We start from the raw sequence: 21,528 nt of genomic DNA, 5'->3' as shown, positions 1-21,528 counted from the left end.
GACTGTCTGAATACCGTCTCGGCTTAGCATTTAACTGTCTACTCAGTGTATAAGGCGATTGCAATTATGTTAAAGGTTTTGTCATTGATTACAGATATCTTGAAAGAAAATGAAATATAATAGAAATACAGGTCTTTATGAATTACAATACCATAAATCTGTCAATTACCGCGAATTCATCTAAATCTTTAAAGTAGTAGGTACGTAATATTAGGGTATGCATGAAAAATAAAAATGCATGTACATTTGTAAGATAAATGAACTTCAATTGCCTTTATTTAATACAATAACGGTTTTTATAGAAAACTAACTAATTATAAATAAATAAATTTGCCTAATAAAAGGGCGGCAAAAGTTGCAAAATAAAATCCGTTTTCCGTGTACACACAATAGCTCAACAACAATAGCATTGGTTGCATCGCGACACAAAGTTAGGTACGAAGTGTAGATAGATTGCGGGTAGGTGTAAGGGCGTTCGAGGAAGCCCCTTAATGCGGAGACAGCTCCACTGGGACGATATTGATCGTCATCCGCCGTCAGTGGCCGAGGCGCTCCTATTGATTCGCCGCAATCTGCATGATAACCCGCGCCTGGCTTCTCTACCCACTACATAACATACATTAGAACATACTTATCGACATTTACAGACGTCAACATTACCCGCCTACGTGATAAAGCAGTTGGATTTGCGTGCCATCAGAAATTCAATAGTTTTACACATGAACCCATTCATTTAACGTGACAAATATTAATAGCGTATCCTGTGTTCGTTTCAACTAACATTACATTTACATTTGGAATATTGAGCAGGATGTTCTGAACATGAATATTCGATTACTCGTGTTTTTTTTATTTTCTTACCAAAGTTGAAAGTATAAAATAATCGAACATGTATTGAAGAAAAATAATGAAATTTTACCTCTTCAAAAAATGTATGGTAACCTCGATCACAAAGTGTTAACGTGCAATAGAAATGAACTGTATATTATATTTATTCATCCTGATATTCCTACTCCTTTTTGTTTCAACATTTAACACTTACGTTGCGCTTGTATTTCCAGAGATTCGTAAAATCATACCTCATCACACCTCGTTGTAAAGGTGGTTACAACTGATTTTTTTTTATTTTTTGATCGTTTCATTAATTTTATACATGTTTAAAAACCTTGGTGGGTTTTTCGTAAAATTATAACATTTTATAAAATCTAAAAGAAATTATTCTAAACTTTTCAATTCGCTATTTTTGTTGTTTACCTTTCGCAGTTATTATGCAAAATCGACGAACGATGGAATATTACATTTTATTTTAAAATTCTTGGCATAACAAAAAAAAATGAAATAGGTATGTATGTATTTAATTAAAAAAATTCGTCGTCTCTACATCATCTTAGTTTTTTGTTGTATTGTCGATATCCATCAACTTTAAGGCAATGTGCGCTTTTTCAATAATTAAATAAAATAATAGTACCAATGCAAACTTGCAGAAACTATTACATTTTATCTTCCAGTCGGTTAAGGATACCACACTCCATGAACTATAACGGAGGTCAATTTAATACTTGAACAAGAGAAACTACAAACAATTCTTTATTATTTTTATTGTGTAGATCCTGAATTCATCACTAATATAATGATGTTTAAACGTAACAGTGGTACCTATTAAAAATATAACAAAAACAATATTTAAAGTTTATAAAGCCTTGACTCTTTGAATCTTTTTTTAGTAGTAGAGTCAGATTTTCCACAACATTTTGAAAATGTTAATGAATGATACATTAATCAACCATTCACGTATACAAGAAACTATGTAGTTATATTGTGAAACCTAATAAATAACTTGAAATATGTCCCCACTGGATTAAAACCTAATACATACTAATAGTTTCGCATTTATAATAGGTAAATGGGAAAGTAACTGTCTGTCTATCTAATACGCTTCACGACTAAACCACTGAACCCAAATTAATAAAATTTGGTATCGAGTATTAAAAGAGAGTTTGAACTAAAGGAAAGGACATGGGTCACTTTTATCCTGGAAAAGTACGTAGCAGGAATTTTATCACGGATTTTTTATTTCGTGCGGGCAAAACTGCTAGTAATATCAAGTTTATATCACGTCTGTTTATCCGTGGACCATTTTTTCTTCATTAAATTTGATCGAATTTGATAACTCACTTTATAAAGTTATCGTCAAATGCACTCCTTGCTTTTGAACATTTAATGCACAGTTACATCTTAATTATTTCGACAACCTTTTGTCATCAAAGTTAACTTGATATAACTATAGAGTTTTAATATACAAAGCTACATTTGGCGATTCTGGAGAATTTTTTTACTCTTTTACGGAAACCTCAAGTTTTTCACAACTCTATTGTTTTCCTCATTTAGCTGTAAATTTAATACTTTCCAAGATAAAGTCACGTTTCAATAAAGTTTTCTACCTACGTTTGGGTTGGTCGCTGTACCTCGATTCGGCTTCCCCTTTCTTAAAATAATTTTATACATTTTACTAAACACAATTGTTATAAGGTCAAGCAAGATATATATTATTATAACGAAATCTGTGTTACGAAGTAATTATGAGTTATTAGTACACCAGTGTTCAGCAGAAACACAAATTCATAAAATAAACAGACGTAGTTAGTCAAGTTAAACAACTTAAGTACGTGATCCCAAGGGTAGACCAAACTCTCTGGGCGGTGTGGTCACAGGTTGATTTCACCTGAATACCACGGCTAAAAGTTAGCAATTATAGACGCGTGTATTGCAATAATATACACAATTAAAGGTCGTTAATATTTCATGATTAATCATTTAAATTTATTATATTTTTTTTTATGTACCTAATCTAAATAAATGTTAGACAAAAGCCTAAATATTAGAAAGATAATATATTATTATAAGAAATACATATTAAATTTCTAAGTGTAATTCGTTTTTCGTAACGCATATCAAGCTGAATAAAATTTTATCCATCGAATATAATTACAATGAACGCCATGTTCCAACAATGATTTCTAGTTTGAAACCATTAAAATATTGATGAATACCTTAAACTGATAACTTTAGAATTATGAAATTTTGCACACAAGTTTCTTATGTAACGTAGGTGAGCACTAAGAAAGGGTTCTTGAAAATTCATTCTCTTAGGGGGTAAAAAAAAGGAAGGAAAGTTTGAATGGAATGTACACTAAGAGAGATTTAAATTTTTAAATTAGACCCGTGGATTATAGTGTTTAAGCTTCCATTTATATAAAGTTAATGGTATTAGAGTTTTAGATCTTTCATCTCCTAGGGGGTTAAATAGGAAGTTTGTAAATAATTGCTCACTTTTTAACTCGTCTCGACTTCGCATACTTCATTATATTTATTTTCAATTTCATTAGATATAGCTGGTTCTGGATTTTTTTATAATTGTTGTAGGTTATAAATTTTGCTCTTAAATTTCGTATTCACACGTTATAATAATGAATCGCAAAACTTTACGTAGATATAGTGAGTGGAACGACGAAGGGCGCGGGTGATGCGCCTCACGTCTATACTCGATGTGGGTCACTGCCGCCTACGCGCAATTCGATAAAACTTTGCAAGTATCTGCCACCTGGTGACAGGCGCGAATTTGTCTATCAAGCAATTGTCAACTGAGCAATAAAAGTTTCGACTTGTCCGTAACAGACAGTAAATGTCAGATGCATTACTAAGCAGCTCTATCATACTTATCAAACAGCGCTTCAAATAAATGATACACGCGGACAAAATTTAAAACTTTATCGCTGTCCCGTACAACTTCAGCAAACCCGTTAGTGAAGCTTACATGTGTCATTGTAATAACTGAGACAGTGAAAGTGACATTAAGTGCTAATTAATAGTGCAAAGTATCGATCAATCGTTTCACCATGGTTCTAAATATAAAATTCCGTCGGGGAAGACAAAGTTCGCGCGCAATACGGGCGCAGGTAGTGCGGGCGGGCGGCAGCGGGCGGCGGCGGCGGGCGGGTGGCGGTGGCGGGCGGCGGCGGCGTATCGATTCCGCGACGCCTTCAGTCGGCGTCCGTCGAGCGCCGCGCTGCGCCGAGCCGCCGGCGAGCGGGCGTCGCCCCTCCCTCGCGGCCCGCGCCCCGCTGCCGCCCTCTTCTGTCGAATCTCTTGCTGTCGCCGACAAACTCGAACGACCTCTTTTCGCTAGCTAACGTCGCACCCGCGTACGATACCCGCCGCGTAACTGCGCTCGATCTGTACGCGAGTTGTCGACCCGCTCCAAAGTATTCAAAACTATTTTCCGAGGAAATTAGGAGATTTTTTTTATGCTGAACTTTAATCAAGTTTAAAAGTTGATGAACAACTATTAAACTGTATTGCGACGTAACGATAATGTTTATAGGGATAGGGAAGCCGTTGTCATGTCCTTGGAGGATTTGAATCTGGTCTACTAGACAGCGGCTTCAGGCAAGGAAGTGTGAGAGGATGGTGATGTGGCGGCGCGATCCGCGTGCGCGGCGAGGATGGACGATGGTGTCAGCGGCGAGCGCGCTGGCGGGCGCGTAGGGTGCGCAAGGACATGGATTGCTGCAACTACGGCGAGTACCGCGCGCACGGGCACGGCCACGGGCACGGACAGTATGCAGGTGGCGCGAGCGGCGCGGGCGCGTGGGAGGGCTACGGCTACGCGCCATTGCCGTACACGCCGTACGCGGCCGGCTACTACGCGCCGCTTGCGCCGCTGGCGCCGCTCGCGCACGAGCCCTACGCGCGCTACTATCGCTACGATTATCCCGGACACCATATACACCAAGCTGAACATGTCGTTCCGCCGGGTTAGTATAAGTAAACATTAATACCTGCATACTCAATACTCTTTTTGTAAGTTTGTATGCCTTAAGTGACCTATTCCTTGAGCAATGCACATATTAATATGAGTCGTTCAATGAGAATAGTTTAGCAATATTTTAAATAAAAAAAAAAACGTTGATTCCACATTTAAATATAACTTTTATGAATATATTTCTTTGGAAGAATCATTACCAAAACCTTTAGACAGAGGAACTTGAAAGAAAAGTCACATATAATATAACAATATATTTATTTTTCCTTGATCTATTTTATAATGAAAAAAGTAATTAAACCTTATACAGGTATGACACCCATTATTTGCTCAGAATATTCCAATAAATAGTTTATGTAAAGTTTCCTAACGTAAGCTGGAAGTAATGGGTACTTACGTAGTTAAAAAAATTGTTTAATGTTTTCTTTAATAATAATATGGAAAGATTGTTGTATAATATTTCAAAATAATAATACAGTTTGAAAATGCACGTTTTAGCGTTTTATTCTAAGTTCTAGCTCTGTTAAATTTAATGTAGAAATTAAAATTAATTATTTTACATGAATCATTTAATAAAATTAAGTATTTTGATACTGACCTTGTTATAGCTCAATCAAATATCATAATTCCGGGTTTGTTTTATATTTCGAACCAAATTATACATGAGACTCCATCCTTATTTACCTAGGTCTTTTCCCGTATATAAATTAATTTACCATACTATCAGCAAAAGTTCCACCTAAATCAGATTTTGTCGTTAATATAAAGAATTATTTTTTTTAGACATAAAAAATTGCCGGAGTTTGAAGTAAGTTCAAATAAACGTAATCAAGCCAGCCTTTCGTTTCGGAAATTAGTCGAAACAAACAAAAGGCAAATAAGTTAAAAACTGATTTGTGTGTGGTACAGACTGCCGTGAAATATTCATATAACTGATATAAATTAAAAGCTATTATTTTGACATTACACCCCAATTATATTTATGTGTAATTTGTACTACAGATGTGTATACACACAATAAAGCATGTACAAATAATATTCATGATTGCATAACAAAAAGAGTATATACATCAGACATCCATATTCGTTACACCGTAACTAATTCCTTGAACATAATTTAATTACAAACATCGTACAAGTTCCCACGTATACGTACATAAAAGTCAGTTGACGGTTCAGATATCATAATATACGTGCAGCAGTGAATCCGGCGCGCGTCCACCTGAAATTTGTTTACCAATACAGAGAGAGATCGGAATCCGCGCGCGTGGCGCGAGCCGACATTCTGAACAATGAAGAATGAAGTAAGAATTAATGTTTACGTTTGGGCGGATTTCTCGGCGTCGACGTCACGTGTCGATGTCAGAGGCAGCGGGCGGCGGCGGCGGGCGACGGGCGGCGGTGGTGGCACGCTACAGGTGGTCACGGCCCCGCCGCGCGGCGCGCGCCCCGCTCCTCCGGCCCGCGCCCCGGCACCCGACCGCCCCGCCGCGCCCGCGCTGCCCGCGCACCCCTAACGTCCCGTACCGCAGCGCGATTGATCGCCTGCACAGTACAGCCACTCTACATATTGACCGGGGTACTAACGCCCGCGTCGCAATTCACTGCAAACTTGGTATACGTGCGACGTGCGCGGCGCTACGTGAGCATGTAACGCCGCGCCGTGCTCATGTCCCGCAATATTTCTCTAATGGTCATCCTTACAGCTATACTTCAAAACTCGAATGAGCTCATGTTTTGTTTACCGCCACGCTTCAGATCTCACATTAAGCACCCCAAGTCGGTTCAATGATTAATGAATATGCAAATATTTTTTCATGCAATTTAACACAACAATAACAATTTGTATATAAATTTCTCTAAATGTCTTAATGGATGCTGCAGTACGGGGTAGAATGAGTTTTATATCTCGATTACATTAATGATACTTTATGATACGTGAATATTTCATTGATTTATACAATTCCTACTTATTAGTTTATGACCAGTCAAAAATATACGTTAAATAATAATATAAGTAGTATGCGATGAGCATACTGGTTGTAACTTTCCCTAATACTGTAAAAAAGGACTTTTATTTCAGCATTGACATATCTGCATATAATAAGTTTAATGATTTTTAAACTGAAACCTCTAGTTATTTATCAGTAAGTAAACGTCGTCCAGTAGTTAAACATCTTTATTTTGGGAAGTGCGAATTCCTAAAGTTTACTACGTTTAAAGCTTGGTTGACATGACTTTATTCTAAAAAAAATGCTAGAGAAAACTCTCTAAAATAACTTTTACTAAAAGGTTACCCTTTTATTGATTGACTTTAATTTTTGTTTACCTGTTATTTCGTCTTAGCGTAAGGAGATACCAATATTGAACATATAATCTTAAAATATTATAGACTGATATACGATTTAGTCGTTATGTATCCCTTTAAGACATTCCCTCAGGCAAACAACCTTGAGCATTTGTTCATAAATTTATGGCGCAAAAGTTATGGTGGTGGGGGAGGGGGGGTTCTGAGTTAATACGCAAAGATTTACGAATAATTTTTGTAACAAATCAATCCATATTTTTTTTTCAATTGTTAACATTCTAAATATTCCTTATAAAATTCTATCTGACAGTGTTGTTTTCAAATTAAATTATGTGTGCTTTAGGAGAAGACGCAGAGAATTAACAATTTTAGTGGCATTTTCATGCCGAAATTAATGAAACAATATCTACATTAAAAAATTATATAGTCAAAATGACAATAAATTATTGTTAAAATATGATAATATTTTTCTTCTGTATATATAATTATACATTTCAAATGGTTGGCTTCTAAAGTACGGTCCTCAACTCTAAATTATATAATTGTCACGTGATGGGTATTAAATATACGTTTTACGTATATACGTACCTCATAGTTGAGAAAAAAAAATCCCACTGAAAACTTTTACTACTGCAACTCTTGTAATCTAGAATACAATAAATATAATATACCTCCCTAGTGCAATTGCAGAGTACATAGACTAAAACCTGTTAGATTCGCTTTACGGCTTACATATTAGAACTTCAAGTTGTAATACAAAATGTGCGATATGAAAATACTGACACCCTTATTACATCCTGAGAATGAGAAAGTAGAATCAAAGGTACCAAGTTGCACCGCAACATAATAGCAAAATACGTAAATGTACAGTAAATAAGAAAAGGAAATATACTGTAGGAAGTAGTATTGGCACGATTTGATGTAAAATGTGTTGTCAGATTACGGTGCGTACGCGTGCAAGGAGGCGCGAGTGCGGCGCGCCCTGGCGCGGCGAGAACAGCGCGCGCTTAACACCGTGCACCATCTGCCACTTCCGCCTACTGTGAGTAACACCATCACCTTTGTCTACATCTTACTTGTCGGAGATAAAGACGTGAGCTAATGTGGGCATAAAATATTATATGTATAATATAGTATATTATACATGAGCAGATTCATGGGTAGTAACTATTTATGTATTTTGAGAAACGCTACAAATAGAACATTACCACTATTACTGAGATATCTCTCTACTATATATTCTTAAATCATAGTCCTATGAGACGAATAGATAGAAACATTTGGGGTTATAAAATAACAATACATAAAACAACAATAAATAATTACGTAGTAAAATTACAACAATATTATAAATCATCGTGAATCAATACTCTTGCATAAATAATAAATATTAGCATACCAACAGTAAATAACATAAACAATGTCCGTGTATAAACATTATAAATAATTGAAATTTGTATGTATTAGTAGCGAGGACAGGAAATTACATAATTTATTAATAGCATACATATGTTATCGAATGACCGGTATAAACTATTAATCCGTCAGTATTATTAAACGATGTCAACATTTAAACTAACTTCAGACTAAGATCGATAATAGAGACTGAAATTCCAGTAAAGAGAAGTTAAGAAAAATAAAACGATATATAATATCTTTATCATGATACTCTTTTAACTATAGGTATCCCAGATTTCTTATTTTAACTCAAACTGACAGTTAAAAAAATGTTTAACAAGATAGAGTTCCAAGTTTAAGTTATTAGTATAAAAGAACTCAACGCGCGTCTACTTATTTTAATTTTGTCGTCATCTCGAGGTTCGCTCACATAAGATTTATGACCTACTTCTTATCGAAGATGGCTCGTGTGACTTGTGTAAATACCAAAACATAAAAGGGCTGACCATTACGTTGTAACTAATTCAAGTCAACAGAAAAAAATACTGAATTCTGTGAACAAATCTTAAATCTGCGCACTAAGAAGTAAAATATAATATTGAGTTGATATATTTAACGTATATATCTATAACTAGTTTACGCTTGATTTATGGCCGGGTGAAAGTACTATTCCGAAATAAAGGTTTCTTTGTGCAATTTTCCGGGATAAAAAATACGTTCTACAAAAACAAATCAACGAATTTTTCTTTTTTAGTATGTGGCTACCGAAACTCATTCCGGGTCGTTTTAGAATGCGACTAAGGGAGTTTACGCAACGTCCGGTGCACGTCATCAAAAGCTTGGAAAAATTGCATGTTGATGGGCAAACTGTCAAAATTCCCTAGTAGAAAAGTTGTTTAGCAGAACGCAAACTATCAATATCGGTTTCTAGTCTGCAATTAGTGATATGCGCACATATAACAGTAATTATAAAAAGATTAAGTCATAACTATTACGAAATCAACTCATAGTTTCTGTTATTCAAAAATATATGTAGCAACACCACCGCCGTTCAAAGCGATCACACGTTTGTGACATCAAACAAGTTTTTTTTTTATTTGATCGTTGTTGTCGTTTTGGATGGTTTAACTGCTCTGTCGGCAAAGTTGGCGAGTGTTGTGGCTGCTCTAGCCAGAATAAAAAATGTATGCAACTAGTTCAAGTACTCGTCGCAAATCAATGGTCCATTGTTTAATGCGTTTATGAATATTTTAATTCCGGGATTATTCTTTAAGTATTTATTTATATTTCTTGCTCATAGATCAAGATCATAATTTAATCTGTTTTTGTCTCTAGTCTTTTACTAAAATCTATCAATCGATACTATTTTTTATGCAAGGAATATTTTTATTCACATTAGCGAAGCTGCGAATAAAGCTAATTTTTATTTATTTATGTAGGTATCTGGAACAATATAGTATAGGTTCCAACAACTCAGAACGTGCACTAAGGTTGAAACTTCTGTCGCAAATCCTTACAAATATAATCAATTCTAGTCATAGACATTATAGTTTAGTAGAGTTTGAATCACTGTATGTCATAACATAAAAGTATAAGAAATTAACAATTTATTAAATTAAAGGGCCGTGCGGTCATTTAAAGGGTGACCGCGTTCCCGGGATTGATCGCTACCTGAAACGTTCGTAGATTTCACAAGAGAGACATGAAACATAAAATTTAGAAAATTTTAAACAATGCTTGCATGTTTTAAAAGTGTTCAATTATTATTTGTTATATTCTATGAATGAACGGATACTGCACATAAATTAACCTTTTTTTCGGTACGTCTCTTGTTATTCAAATGATGAACCCTGCAGAAACTTCTGTAAAGTCTGCAAATACAATCTTGTTTCTGAAACATTATGAGTTTTAATAGTTTAAAAATATTTTTTTTAATCATAAATTCCTAGTTTCTACAAATTTGATTTTACCGTGACATTAACTAGCTGTGGCGAAAACTCCATACAACGCGATTCTTGCCGGCTTTCTTTTTATAATTTATATAAAATCTGACTATTATCAAAACGATTTGGGCATGCCATTAGTACCTATATGTTATGTCGGAGTACTTTTCGCATCGCCACTGTTAACTTAACCATTAAATTTTATATTATTATATCCAGTCCATTATAATTAGCGTATCGATAATTGTTGTGGACTGGATACTTTCTAGTGTTTACGATGTTTTTTGTTGGAGATTCTTAAATGAAGACCGTCTAGGCCACTATTCATGCTAGGTAAATTACGTCAGCCTGATGCAGGGTGTAGTGTAGTTGCCTTTAAAAACTGGTATTGTTTTATCTCCTTCTATCTAAACCAAATTCTAGCATTGATGTCTATTTTGAATATCGAAAGGTATATTTTAAATATACTTAGTTAAACTATATAAAGCAAATTTAGGCATTTCTTCTTTTAAAAATATAGTACTATATTTTATCTATTTTAAATTTATTTATTTTATTTTTATTTATTTTATTTTATTTATTTATTTATTTGCCAAACACAACAGTTTTTACAATAAGTTCATCTTATACAATATTACAATTACCTTAGTAGTACTAGAAATGAATTACAGCGAGACCCAAACTAGGTGGTGAGACCTGTATTTTGGGTTTCATGGGTACGGAGTAACAGGGCAATATTTACAAAAACAAAAGAAAATTAATACTAAGATGAAGTGCAACATAGTTTTTTTGGTAGTAGTATTCATAAATTTATTACTTTAAGGCTAGTTAGTTATTACTTAGTGATGAGAGAGTGGTTGGCGTGAGAGGAATTATGTGAGCATGTGAGTGTGTGTGTGTGTGTGTGTGTGTGTGTGAGAGAGAGTGTGTGTGTCCAGAGTGAGCTCGGTCTTACTCTAGCAGCTTTTCAACATCAGCATATGACAGTTGAAGTAACCATTTTTTTACAATTTTTTTGCAAGCAAAGTTACTTTTGCCTTTTATATCACAGTTTCTAATAATTTTATTGTAGATATAAGGCAGTGAGAAACTCGGACAGCGTCTAGCTAACTGAGACTTGGTAATCGTTAGTGGGAATCTATACGTTCGCCTAGCCGTCAATTCACCATAGTCAGAACGGCACTTAACTTGGCGATGTGTTTTGAGTGTGGCATTTAATACGAACAAGTGCCGGACTCTTAGCACCGGGAAGACATTATAGAGATCATCGGTGGGAAAGCGAAAGGCCTTCCTAAGCATAACTTTTATTAGTGCCCTCTGAGCTCTCTCTGCTTGAATGAGGAAGCTTTTTCCAGCTGAGCCCCAGACTGTAATACAGTATTGAATGATAGGTTGGCATAAAGAAACATATACTAATTTTAAGACATCCAGCGAAGAGCAGTCTCTGAGTTTCCTCATGACATGTATTAACTTTCTTAGACGCCCGGAGAGGTCTGCTATGTGCGGTTTATAGTTTAAGTTTTCATCCACTATGACACCAAGATATTTTATTTTTGGTGTGCGACTGACAAAGCTACAATTACACGTGGCGACTGATTTAGGGACATAAGGGCAGCAATTGTGTAATTTTAAAACAAAGTCTTGGGGCGGGCTCGAAGTGGCTGTCTTGGAAAAGGCAATAAATTTGGTTTTTTGGACATTAAGGGTTAAAAGATTGACGTCGAGAGCTTTTTGAATTTTTATAAGCCCGTCTTCAGCATATGTCTTCGCGTTATTCCAGCTATCCCCGTGGAATAAAATTGCTGTGTCGTCAGCATATGCAATTATTTTTGCATTATCCAGAGGTTGGTGAAGTATGTCATTCATATATAAAATAAATAAGGTAGGACCGAGAATACTGCCTTGTGGGACTCCAAAGTCAACGGGGATTTGATTACTGATAATGTCTCCAATTTTAAGACACTGCCTTCGATTTGTGAGGTAGCTATTGAACCATTTTAACGGAATGCCTCTAATACCAGATGCTTCAAGTTTCTTCAAGAGCAAGTCGACCGAGACGGTATCAAACGCTTTTGCGAGATCTAGAAACACCCCGATACATTTTTCACCGTTTTCAACAAAAGATGATACTGAATTGACTAAAAGCGTCACGGCATCTTCTGTCGACTTACCCTTTCGAAATCCAAATTGGCGATCCGATATAAGGTTGTTTTTCTCTAAAAAGGACACCAAACGATTATTAACAATTTTTTCCAACACTTTGGACAGAACACTTAATAAGGCAATAGGCCTATAGTTGTCTGGAGATAACTTATTGCCATTTTTGAATATAGGAGAGACAGTAGCAACCTTCCAACAGTCAGGGAATTCGCCCAGGGATAAACTTAGGTTATATATGTAGGTTAAGGGGGTTAGGAGGGAGGGCAGACATTTCTTTATAAAAGGAATTATTATATTGTCTTGTCCGGGGGAGCTGTCGTTTTTGAGGTGAGATATGATTTTTACAATCTCAACGGCGTCCGTAGGATATAGGAGCAGAGAATGAGCCATTAATCTTTGAGGTCTGTGAGATTTTCTGAGAGAATCTTGAGTCTCTTGAAGTCTGACTAATATGTTATTGGCAAGGTTTTTCCCCACTGTGGCAAAGTGGTGGTTACAAAAATTTAGTGAGGAGGAAAGATCGTGTTCACATTTTAGCAATTCATCGGCATCTTTTTGGCGGCTTGACGGTTGGCAGATAGCTTTAATTGATTTCCATAAGTTTTTAGGGTTGTCCAGATTTCCTTCGAGTAGTTTACTATTATGCAGGATTTTAAGTTTCCGCAAAAGCTTGTTACAGAAGTTTCTGTACCTTTTGTAAATTTTTTGACGGACCGTATCATTTGGAAAAGCTTTCGCTTCGATATGAAACTTATCTCTATGTTTCATACACCGGATTAAGCCGGGTGTAATCCACGGTTTGATATTTATAAATTTACGGCTAATTCTTACTTTAAAGGTGTGCCGTCTTATCAGGTTATTAATTATTGTATTAAAATGCCACATTGCTCTTTCTAAAGAAGGTTCGTTTAAAACAATAGACCAGTCAGAGTTGATGGTTTCAGCCACAGCTTCATCAATGTTTGTCTTAACACGCCAACGGCGTTTAAGATTGGTTTGCATTTTAGACATGGATAGACCAGCCATAATGATGTCGTGATCAGTGATGGAAGACCTACACACCAAACCGGTTGATAATGTTGAAGACCGTATAAAAAAGTGATCCAGGCATGCCTGTCCTCTCGTTGGTTTGGAAATAGCGGGAAGTAGGCAATGTGACGCCATTAAGCATAGATATGTAGTTGCCTGATTATTAGAGGGATTATTAATATCAATGTTCATGTCACCCGTTACGATGAAGTGATCAACATCATGTAAGTCTTCCAAGATATGATCAAGTGAATGGAGGAATGATTCTATTTCAATTATTGAGGGGGATCGATAGATACCCAGAATTGTTATGCTTTTATTTATAATTACAAGCAGACTGTCAGCATCTTCAATTATTGTAAGTGAGACAGAGCATTCATATGAGTTTTTAACAAATATGACAATCCCGCCGTTTTTATTAAGTTGACGTCTCGAGCGATGTAAACAGTAACCCGGTATAGGATCCAATGGAGAGTCCTCTGATAACCAGCACTCAGTCAGTACTATAATGTCTATGTTTGCGTCGAAGCGGTTGAGTGTAATGCAAAGATCATCAAAATTACGATTTATGCTTCTTATGTTGAGGGTTAATATCTTGAAATTATACTTATTTTCCAGTAAAAATTCTTTACACAGCTCAGGAGAATCGAAAGAATGACACGTTATCGAAACAGAATTGTCAATGTCTTCCAAGACATTAAGTAACGCCATGTTTATATAAAATAAGAACAGATTCATAGGTACATTCGACTCTAGTCGTTGCCAGTAGTTGTGAGATAGTTGTTATTCCCGGACTATCATTGCGGAAGAAGTAGTTGTTAGTTGTAAAGCACAACGTTTTGCCGGTTTTAGGACTGTGTATAGGTGTAATGTGTGATAGTAATGTATATGTATCGTGTGAATTTGTGTGAGTTAGCACCATTTCTCTATATCTGTGTTTATTATGTTTAATTTTTAATAAAAACAAGAGCATAGGATTATTAATTAAGGTTAATAATTTTAAGCAAATAGAATAATAAACAAAATTTATCTTTGCATGCATGGGAAAAAATCTATACGAGGAGAAACTATTTCTTTGGAACACGTTCCACAAGATGGAGTAGCTCGTCCATGTTCTTGATAATAATAGCTGGACTTCCTTCCTGCTTTCGAATGTAAACGGAGCCATTTTTAGTCCAGCAGAAATTGAAGCCTGCCACTTTACAACGTTGACGCGCATTACGAAATAATTGCCGGTTATCTTGTGTAAGGCGTTCATTAATATATATGTTCCGTCGGGCACCGGGGACATCAATATAAAATAACTTATATAATTAATATTTAAAAGAACTGAATTATATAAAAATATCTTGCATTCGTACCTTTTGATGTTTGAGTTGGGAACGTCTTGAGGAAATACTTTGGTTGAGTATTTACACGATTTATTCTGGATAAGTTCCTGCATGGCCTTTTCTCTACATTTAACGCTTTTTGTACATTTCTTAGAGTGAATACTGATAAGAGATAATATAAGTTATTATCAAAAAGTTTTATGAAAACATATTAGTCAATTTTATTTCGCAATCTTTTTTCTCTAATTTGTTTGTGCTTTATACTAAATCTTAGGTAAATTTAATTATAATTATAAGTGTAATATCATTATGATTTTAGGTTACAGCTCAATATTTTCAAAATTATCGAAAATATTTAATAATAGGCAATACTGTGCCTATTTTAATACTGTCTTAATAGTAAAAACAACATAATTTCCAACGAAAACCTTTGCATTTAACTTTTGGTTGTAATTGAATTATTTACGGGCTCCTAATTGAAATGCGGTCATTGCGAATCGAAACGATCAGTTAAAATTATGTAGGTCACTGTCAGAGAACAGCTGAATCCTCACCCATCCTTTAGCTGTTGAATACGTGTTATGATCTCTATGCCCTCTACGTAAGGTTCATATTGATATAGGAAAAATTTTGTAAAAATTCCAAAACTTTATTGTTTAAAACACGTGTTAAATTCACTTAAGTAAGAAGTTTTACAGTTACTTAAAATCAAAAAGAATAAAAAGGCGTTGAAATTCATAGAATGAAAGGAATTTATCAAGTTTAAAGGATAAGATCATTAATAGATAATAACTGAATTACTGGTTTATAAGTTTTATTAAACAATAATATAACTTTTAAGATCCGACATTGGCATTTGGACACTAGTCCTGTAGTAGGGGAATTTTTCGGAATGAGATATGTTAGTATGTTGAATGTTAACGAATAATCAAGTCGAAAGTGGTATCATTACGGCGTCATGTTACGAGACAAGTGAGCGTCACAAAGGCGCTAATGAGGGCGGGGACGGCGCTGCGGCGCGGGGCATGGCGTCGGTGGCGGCGCGGCGGGGGCGCGGCGGGGACGCGACGGAGGGGGGTGTTGTGCCGAGAGGTGGAGGTGGCCTATGAAAGCTGTCAGCGGTTGATTTTTCCGAGTGTCGTGGGCGCCGCGCTGATCGATAAGTCACGTGGTTCGCGCCGCGCGCTCCTCGCTTGCCGGCTGCCGCTCGATAGTTAGCCTCAGCAAATTTCCCCTCACTATTCTATGTATCACTTCCATACACAAGTAGTTCTTGTTACTCCTCAAAGTTCACATCCGTGGGAATGCATGTCTCGTTTCGAGTATCTAAGCGCTTCCTCAAGAATTCTGCGACGGATTTTTATTTTTTGCATCATTAGCGAGAAAAGTTATATTTACTAAACATTCAGTCATATAAAAAAAACAATCTCATATCTTAATTAATTTCAATAATTTTATTCTTACAAACCTGATCTTTTCTAATTTTTGTATGATAAAACTTTGAAAGTCCTTCTAAAGTATTTTATCTGAAAGTATTGTATAAACTCACGGCGGCGGCCCGCGGCACGGCGTAGCGCCACCAATGTAGGGCTCGTAGCAGTCTCGTAGCAGCACAACACAGAAATATTAGAGGGATCATAATTTTATAAAAATTATGGTTTGTAATTAAAATTGAGTGTGTATTTTTTATAATTATGATGTATTAATACAATAACAGTTATATGTATTTTTTATTTTTCTATGCATAAACTGCTTATATTAAGTAGATAATCGTCTTTAATAATGAGTAAATAGCCGGTAGGGTTGTCGATATCGGGTGAGGAATGCCTTTGGTGCAACGGCATGATGCACAGGGAGCTAGAGAGATCGATCGCGGCGGCAACGCCATCGCCAACGCCCCCCGCATTCAACGCGCCCGCATCCATGTATCCACTACACTAAACATTAGCTAGTATCTACTATGCCGATTGTTCGCGCGCTTCCTTACAAACTTTGTAAAGTGTTCAAATGTCTACGTTTGAAGTTATTTCCTTTATATTATTTATACCAAGCCATTGTTTAAATGTATTAAGGATGTGGTATGATGTAAATAGTAATAAATATTTACCTTGTTAGAAAATTATTATCCACTGATGATACCATATGTCGAAATAGCGTGCAAAATATTCTTTGTTGTCATAGCAACAAGATTTGTATATGTTTACATGACAAATAAAATATGATCCCTGCTCTGACAGACGCGCAAACTGCGCCTTGCCAAAGATAGAAAAATAAAATGTACAACAAATTATACTGCATTGAATATATGGATATCCTTATAATAAAAGAATTTTTCCAATAAATAGAATAATTATTGGTTTAAAATTAAAAAGAAATTATAGATAGACTAAATGCCGACTGAAATGTATAGGCCAAAGATATTTCGGATAGTACCTACTTCTATTAGCCCATATTGTGACCACTGCTGCAAGGGGACGCTTTAACCCCCTCTTTGCCTCTTTCTATGTAATTAATGCGCGCCGAAGATTATAGCGCTGTCAGAAGAGTCATCGATAGAGACCTTTCTCTAACGGCTTTAATATCAGCGATGGTCGCCAGTGGCGAAAGGTCCATATAATTCGATTCCTACCGGCTTCCCTTTCGTAATTTATCTAAAATCTAATTATAATCATTAGTTTGTAGAGCGCATTTATGCATATTATTACTTATATGTAGTGTCGGTTCCCTTTCGGAAAATTTCATTCTTCGCCACTAGTGGTCGCCATATTGAGGTTATGTACGTGATCGTTGACATCAAACGTGTAATCGTGGAAGAGCGCCAAAGCGACTAGAAACTACTTAATCCCGTGTACTTTCAAACCCGAAAGTTGGTGATTGTATGGGTCTTCCGTTTCAGAGCGCAGATGATGCTTTTGTCAGGTATTTCTGTCGTGAGAGGTAAATAACTGAAATCACAAAATATTACGGTTTTGTAGCGAGGAATATGCGGCATGCGTATATAATGTATATTTTTGTGCATCTTTAAGGTGCGAGTAGTGCCAAAGAATGTTAAAGATGTAGTTACTATTAAGGGGACTTCCAAACTCGTTTGGCGATTTGAAAGGCTATATCCATATATTTAGACCCGGGTACGGGTTGAGCCAAGGTTATTTTAGTAAATATCGAGTTGGTCGAGCCAGCGGAGATTCAATATCCTAAACAGAATTTTTCTAGTCAAAAAAGATGTTACTATGGAAAAGATATATTTAGTATCTTATTTTTGCATTGATTATTATTTTAAATATAAAATACTAATGAAATCTAGATAAAAAATAACACACTATTTACGTACAATCCTTTATTATTTAGAATACATATATTATGACGATTCAACGAATAAGACAATTTTGATAATCGAATTAATTGTATTTTCAGCCTCCCTTAGAATGCGGTATGAACAATCGAGGGCCAACTTATTGTGATCCGCAGATGTGGCCTCACTATCAGGTACTCTCAAACATCCATACACGTTGATATACCCTTTTTATGGCGTAGTCAAGCGAAATTTACGTTATACTTTCCAGATGGGCATGGCGGGTGGCGGAAGTTGGAATGGCGCAAATACAGCCAACGGAAGTCTGTGGGCTTCCCGGGGCTCGTGCTCTCGTGAACATATGCGCTATCCGTCTGACTGCCGTCCCGCCAAGGTTATAATTTTTACTTTAATGATGGAGTAATATTTTAAACGTCAGTTACTTATAATATAAAATTTTAAATTAACTATATTTTATTTTTAATTTCAGGCTATGCTCCCACAAGTTCAAAATCAAATTTGCCATCAAGATGGAAGGTCAACGCCATATTCAGTTTATGAAGATTCTCCATTTAATGGTGATAGTGTATCGCGACATGGCAGCTCGAGCGAGTTCCCGGCGCCGTTGTCGCAGGAGGAGGGTCCGCGCGCCGCTCGCGAGCCGTACGCGCGGGAGCCGCGACGCCCCGCGCCCGAGGAGAAGCGGCCGCCCGTGGTGCCGCTGCCAGCGTTCCAACAAGCCTTCGGTTCCACAGAGATAGGGAAATTCGCCGAAGCCTTTAGTCGCGCTGAAGTGGCACTCGGGGAAGGCGGCGGCGACACTTTTTTATATGAGTCATTCGCGGAATGGGAGCCTCCAACTGAATTTCAATGGTCCTCACAAACCGCTTCGAGGGAAATAAAATGCGAAGAAAATTATTGAAATTATCTTCGTTCTAGCACTAATTTTAGGCAATTTCGCCTTTTAGCTAATTAGACAATTTTAGTTCCACCACCATGTTGCCAAAATGAGTAGCGAAGAAAAGTTGGGTGTCTTAGGGCGGTAGGACGTGAAGTCGAAATTAATAAAGTGTATGAAAAATGAACAGATTGGATAAATAGTGGTGTGACATATTATTCATATTACATAAAGTAGAATATTATTTAAATATTCCTTTTAATTAGATTTATGTCGATATAAAAAGAAACAATGTTGATAAGGGAATGTGGAAGTGCTAGGTACGGTATGTATAGGATAACAAAAAGAATCATGACTCAATGTGCCTTTATTCGGAGAGCCCGGCCGCTTACCGCGCGGCGTCATTGGCCCCATTCTACATCGCTATGTATGTGTGACAAAGTTACAATAGCAATTATAGGGACCAACGTTTAGACAAATATACACGATCTTGTCACGTGCACGATCGATGTGCAATAAGCTCAATGAAATTTATGAATGTTCTAAAATCCTTAATCAATACAATTATTACGTAGCTTATCATTTTATCACTGATCTAACAACTTTCCTTGAAACCCTTCTGAAATATCGTATCCCTATACTGATTATTCAATACAATAAAATCTATTTCTTAGCTAACCCAACCCTAACGATTTCAATTCAAATTATTCTTACTTAGTTATCCCATTTCAAAATCTTAAGAATATTTCATAATTCGAAGGGGCTTCGGACGCCGCGTGAACTAATATAAACATTCAAAATTTTTCAGAAAGTAATGAAACAAGTCATGTATGTAGGTATAATTAGGTAGTTAAATTTGATAACATTTTTAAAGAGATTACTTATAATAAAATGGCTTTTTAATTGAATACATAGGGTCCAACAACCATAACGGAAATTGTTTGCTGTGGTTTTAATTTCTGTTAAAATCACTACTTCAAGTCATCTAGGAGCATCAGCGGTGGAAAGAGAACTTTACTTCTTGCTTCTCTATGTCGATGATCTCATACAAATGTTTTAATCTAAGTTGAGTTAGTAAAATAATATTAGATTCATTGTTACTCTCTCATATACTCGTATTTGATAAATGTTTCAAGATAAAAACATACTTTATGCTAGAAACAATGTTATACATGAGTAAGTAACAATTTATTTCGTTTACTATTATGATATCCTGTGATAGGTATTGTTTTAAATAATATCACGTAGTTATCTTTTGCGTTTTTAAGAAAACATTTAACTTCCATGAATTAAGGTTCCAGGCGCGCGAAATTATAATTATATATTATGGAGTACGATTAAGATCTGGATTATAAAATTGTTGAATAGGAACAAATATATTTGTAAGGATTCTTTTTTATGAGATGCTTCATATAATGAAATCTTTAACAGTCACTTACTTGCCGCATTAAAATATAACAAATTCTATAATGATTTCTTATGTTTACACGAATGTTAGACATTGAAATTAAACTAATTTTCGGATTCTATCGCGGTGTTAGTATTTTTTTTTCTCCCGACGTTTCGAAGACTTTGCAGCCTTCATGGTCACGGGGGGGACTGAGGTGTTGTTCATCCGTAAAGTCAAAGTTACAATATCTACCTACATTTTACAATTATACAACTTTTTTAATTTTTTTAAATTTTAGCTGTTGATGGTCCGATCTACGCAGAATGAGCTCACAGTGTCTTGAAGTCTGGCAGCCGGTCTTTTGGGTTCCGATTTAATTAAATGTAGAACTGGATCCCAGGCTTGTGCAAGCTTCCAACCATCTTCCCTATTGAAATTAGGATGTTTTTTATTTCAATAGCCTCGCGAATCATCCTAGGCAGGAATCGGTGTTCTTTGGCGAGGATTTGTGGCTTGTCTAGTCGCAGATAATGATTGGCGCCTCCCTCAGAGTGTTCAGCGACTGCAGACTTCGTCGAGCGTCGGTGTTTCACGTCAGCTATATGTTCTTTTACGCGGGTCCCTATATTTATTTTTGTTTGCCCGATATAAGAGAGGCCACAGTTGCAATCTATTTTGTATACTCCCGGTTCTTGTAGAGGTATGTGACACTTGACAGGTGGTAAAAATTGACTAATCTTCTTAGGCGGCTTAAAATAAGTTTTTATGGAAGCACGTCGTCGTCGTCGGGACGTCGGGAGAAAATAAAATACTAACACCGCGATAGAATCCGAAAATTAGTTTAATTTCAATATAACAAATTCTGTCTGAGCTATATTCAAAATTGGTATTCATTTTATATTGTCGGTATTTGATGTCTTCAATATTGAGTGTAATCAAATAAACGACAACAGATAC

The 21,528-nt window shown here is 36.1% G+C and overlaps 1 protein-coding gene across 1 annotated transcript; it reads left to right on the top strand.

Annotated features, from left to right (window-relative positions):
- The first annotated feature begins 4,059 nt into the window (after positions 1-4,059).
- Positions 4,060-20,695, top strand: LOC115444683. Its single transcript, XM_030170551.2, has 5 exons — positions 4,060-4,814; positions 8,069-8,172; positions 18,406-18,477; positions 18,555-18,677; positions 18,774-20,695. The coding sequence occupies exons 1-5, from the start codon at positions 4,559-4,561 to the stop codon at positions 19,203-19,205; spliced, it is 987 nt and encodes a 328-aa protein (XP_030026411.1). The 5' UTR covers positions 4,060-4,558; the 3' UTR covers positions 19,206-20,695.
- The last annotated feature ends 833 nt before the right edge of the window (positions 20,696-21,528 follow it).

Source organism: Manduca sexta, chromosome 26 (assembly GCF_014839805.1).
Source record: "Manduca sexta isolate Smith_Timp_Sample1 chromosome 26, JHU_Msex_v1.0, whole genome shotgun sequence".
Classification (NCBI taxonomy): Eukaryota; Metazoa; Arthropoda; class Insecta; order Lepidoptera; family Sphingidae; genus Manduca; species Manduca sexta.
This window is presented reverse-complemented; position numbering and strand designations above follow the sequence as displayed.